Source organism: Hyperolius riggenbachi, chromosome 7 (genome assembly GCF_040937935.1).
Source record: "Hyperolius riggenbachi isolate aHypRig1 chromosome 7, aHypRig1.pri, whole genome shotgun sequence".
In the NCBI taxonomy this organism is placed as follows: Eukaryota; Metazoa; Chordata; class Amphibia; order Anura; family Hyperoliidae; genus Hyperolius; species Hyperolius riggenbachi.
In genome coordinates, this window is record NC_090652.1 from 68,119,343 (window position 1) to 68,123,180 (window position 3,838).

The window sequence follows — 3,838 nt, forward strand, 5'->3', positions numbered from 1 at the left end:
TTGCAAGCTAGCAGGCTGTTTACAGACCGGAGCTCCATAACCAAAGCGGGGATGCGCAGGTGCTTCCGCACACATGATGCCCGCTTTAAGAAACACCACAGCTGTGAAACAGCCCTCATCCAAGTCTGCAACGATCTGCTCATGGCAAGGGACAGAGGGGAATGCTCCATCCTAATCCTGTTGGATCTCTCAGCTGCTTTTGATACAGTTGACCATGAAATCCTGCTTAACAGACTGCAGGAGTACTGTGGCATCAGTGGATCAGTCCTCCAGTGGTTCAGATCATTCCTGACTGACAGAACACAGAGAGTATCCCTAGGACCTATAATGTCCAAACCTGCACCTCTACAATTCGGAGTGCCACAAGGATCAATCCTATCCCCTCTGCTGTTTGCAATCTACATGTTGCCACTCGGTACACTTATCCAACGACATGGCCTGACGTACCACTGCTACGCCGATGACACACAGCTATACCTGTCCTTCAAACCTGGTGGAACAGACCCTACCCCAAAAATAAACTCTTGCTTAGCTGAGCTTCAGGCATGGATGAATGATAACTGGTTGAAACTGAATGCTGACAAAACTGACGTCCTGTTTGTCCAAAGCCAGTGCTCGCCATCAAAACAGCTCTATCCTAAAGCAACACCAATCAGAATTGGGAATTCAGACATAAACAGCTCCAACCTTGTGCGCAGCCTTGGCGTACTAATCGATGGGGAATTGAGTTTCAGAAACCAAATTTCATCTGTAGTTAAATCTTCCTTCTTTCATCTGAAGAACATTGCAAAGATTAAACATCTGATTCCCCCAGAGGATCTTCAAACCCTAGTCCACGCCTTCATCACATCACGGCTGGACTACTGCAATGCCCTTTATGCTGGCCTCCCCAAAAAAGACTTGCGTCGCCTGCAATTAGTGCAGAATGCTGCTGCCAGATTGCTAACAAACCAGCCTCGCCACTGTCACATTACACCGATCCTTCGCTCACTGCACTGGCTACCAGTAGAATGGAGAATACTCTTCAAGATTGGACTGCTGACATTCAAATCCCTGCACAATCTGGGCCCTGGATACATGAAGGACTTGCTGAAGCTGCACCACACCTCTCACAACCTCAGATCAGCAAGTTCTATAAACTTGGTCACTCCCAGAGTGCACCTCAAAAAATCTGGAGACAGAGCCTTCTGTCATGCTGCCCCTACTCTTTGGAACTCCCTACCACACCCAGTAAAGACAGCACCATCCCTGGAGCTATTCAAATCCAGACTGAAAAGCCACCTGTTTAGCCTGGCATTCCCAGATTTATAAAATTCTTCCCCTGTACCACGATGGTCGGAGCCATGCTTATGCGCTTTGAGTCCCACGGGAGAAAAGCGCTTTACAAATGTTATTTGTTGTTGTTGTTGTTGTAATCTCCTCCCCCAGGACTTGACACCAATCGGCATTAGACAGTCCTGGGGGAGCCACCTTCCCGATGCCTATCGGCGTTAGGCGGTCAAGAAGGAGATCAATTTTACTTTAGGGAGTTTAATCACTCCATGCCATGGGCTGAAGGGTTCAAATGTGTGCACATGGACGTGTCCTTTAGCGGAATAGTAGGACTTTTTTTGGTTTTGAATTGTCCTTTTTGCACTTAAGGTGCTCACGTAGGATGCATATACGCATCAATTTTGCAGTAGGTGAATAAGTACAAGTATGTGTTATTCCTACGACCCCCTGTGTGTTATTACTACAACCCCCCTGGATTTCCACTGCTTTCCACAATGTTCTGCACTAAATGTGTAAAAAAATGTTGTAAGTTTTCTGTATTCACTGCTTGTTTGTGCCTGCCTGACATCACTTTACACACACCCTGCGGCATAAACACAACATGGACATCAACCTCTCCTTATATTTGGGGTTACCAAGAATAAGAATAATGGACTGAACAGGGGTGAAGGAGAACAGCACAACTAGGTACATCAAAAAACTATTTGAATCTAAAAAGATCTGAAAGCCTGAAAAACGTGCAAGCATGAATACTACACAAAATAGGATATAGTAGACCAGGAGACACACCATAGTGCGTACAACTATCATAGCCTTATTATTGGCATTTGTAGAGGAAGTTATGTTTCTTTTCATCCTATGGACGTGCAGAGCGATGGAGGCCGAGGTGCCAGCAGTTATGAGGGTCATCGATAGAAGGGAGATAAATCTGCTGATAAGAATAACGTTAAACATAGAAGAGAGTTGACACTTTGTCAAGTAACTATTTCCTGTTTTGTTTAATGAGGGCACATTTATGTTGCAGGCTGATTCACGAATCTTCTCTAGGAAGCTTAAAACAAGAATCACCAACATCACCATCGTGACCAGCCGTGGGACCAGCTCGTCAATCTTCATCTTCAGCCAGGAGAGGAACCTGGAGCTGAAGTGCACAATTTTAATGAGATAGAAGAGGCAGAGACAGGAGGTCAGCCACGAGGAAGAGAGTGATCCATACAAAGCCAATGCATCTGCAATGAGGGTAAAAGCTCTAGGTGGGGTAATTCTTAAATGTTTAAGGAAAACTAAGATTGGCTGAAAAGTGCAGAAACACAAGTTGGAGAAGCTCAGAGAAAACATGATTTTATCTGTGGAGCTCACATTATTTTTGTTAAGACTGTCTATGACAATTCTGAACATGATGAATAAAGTGTTAAAAATGCCAGAAATTGTCTCAAAAATTACTAAACAAAATAAAAAAATGCCTTTGGGATCCATAGTCGGGTGATGCTTTTCTCTACAAGTCCTATGAGTAAAGTCTAGCTATTTCAGCAGAGACTTATGCTGTCCTAATCAGCGTTTCCCCAGCAGACTGTGTGCAGTGATGTTATGCTGTATGTTTTATTATTAAACATAAATTACACTCTGATCAGGAGAGATCGCCTGGCTTTTCCAATTTTCATATATGCAAAGTACAAAGATACAGAGAATTATTTGCTTTGGAACACACATCAGAGGCTACAGCTTATGTTGTTTTTTCTTTTTTTTGCCCAGAGAAAACAGATTAGTCATTTACAGTATTTTGTGTTTCTTGAATCTGTTGTCAGAGCCGATGCTGCCATAGGAACAAAGGGAGCAATTGCCCCAACATCCATTGGGGCCCCAAGCATACCTCCCAACATTTTAAAGCTAGGGATCGGGACACTTAGGCCACACTCCTAACCACGCCCCCCCCCCCCCAACCCCCCCCCCCCCCCAAGTCACACCTACCATAAAATCCCCTTATATTTTTTAATACATGTTTCCCCCATATATGATGGGGAGGAGGGTGTCCGTGGGTGGGTGGGGAGGAGGGTGAGGATGGCCATGAGAGTGGGGAGGAGGGTGCCAATACAAGAAAAAAATGAATGAGGCGCCAGCCGCGCGGAAGTGGGATGCGGGATGCCTGTCTTTACATTCTATCTCCCTCCTCCCTTGGAATCTGCCCCCCTGTGTCTCCCCTCTGCTTGCAGAGTGTGCAGCTAAGCGGAGCGGGCTGTCAGCTTACCGGTATCCATGGACGCGTACCAGCATCTGGCTTCCTGCTTCCTGTGACGTCACAGGAAGCAGATTGATGCCGGACATCGGTACGCATGGACGCAGGTAATGACAGCCCGCTCAGAACTCTGCTAACGGGGGGACACACAGGGGGCAGATTCCAAGGGAGGGAGGGAGGTAGTAATGGGATGCACGCGTCCCGCATCCCACTTACCCGCGGCTGGCGCCTCAATCATTTTTTTTTCACCCTCACTGCCCACTGCTGCCCGGGATTTGGGGGGCTCATACCGTGATAGCGGGAGAGCCCCCCAAAATCATGACAGTCCAGACG

General features: G+C 46.5%; 1 protein-coding gene across 1 annotated transcript; it reads right to left on the reverse strand.

Annotated features, from left to right (window-relative positions):
- Positions 1-1,839: 1,839 nt before the first annotated feature.
- LOC137526044 (taste receptor type 2 member 7-like) lies at positions 1,840-3,594 on the reverse strand. The gene is made up of 2 exons (XM_068247256.1): positions 3,518-3,594; positions 1,840-2,662 (listed from the first exon to the last, which is right to left on the reverse strand). Exons 1-2 carry the CDS (start codon positions 3,592-3,594, stop codon positions 1,840-1,842), a joined length of 900 nt encoding a protein of 299 aa, XP_068103357.1.
- Between the last annotated feature and the right edge of the window lie 244 nt (positions 3,595-3,838).

Excerpts from the sequence above, each read along its gene's own strand:
- LOC137526044 (XM_068247256.1), bottom strand. The coding sequence starts at position 3,594 with ATGTCCGGCATCAATCTGCTTCCTGTGACGTCACAGGAAGCAGGAAGC. Across the intron at positions 2,663-3,517 it reads GTACGCGTCCATGGATACCG|AATTGTCATAGACAGTCTTA; the intron begins GTAAGCTGACAG and ends CATCATGTTCAG.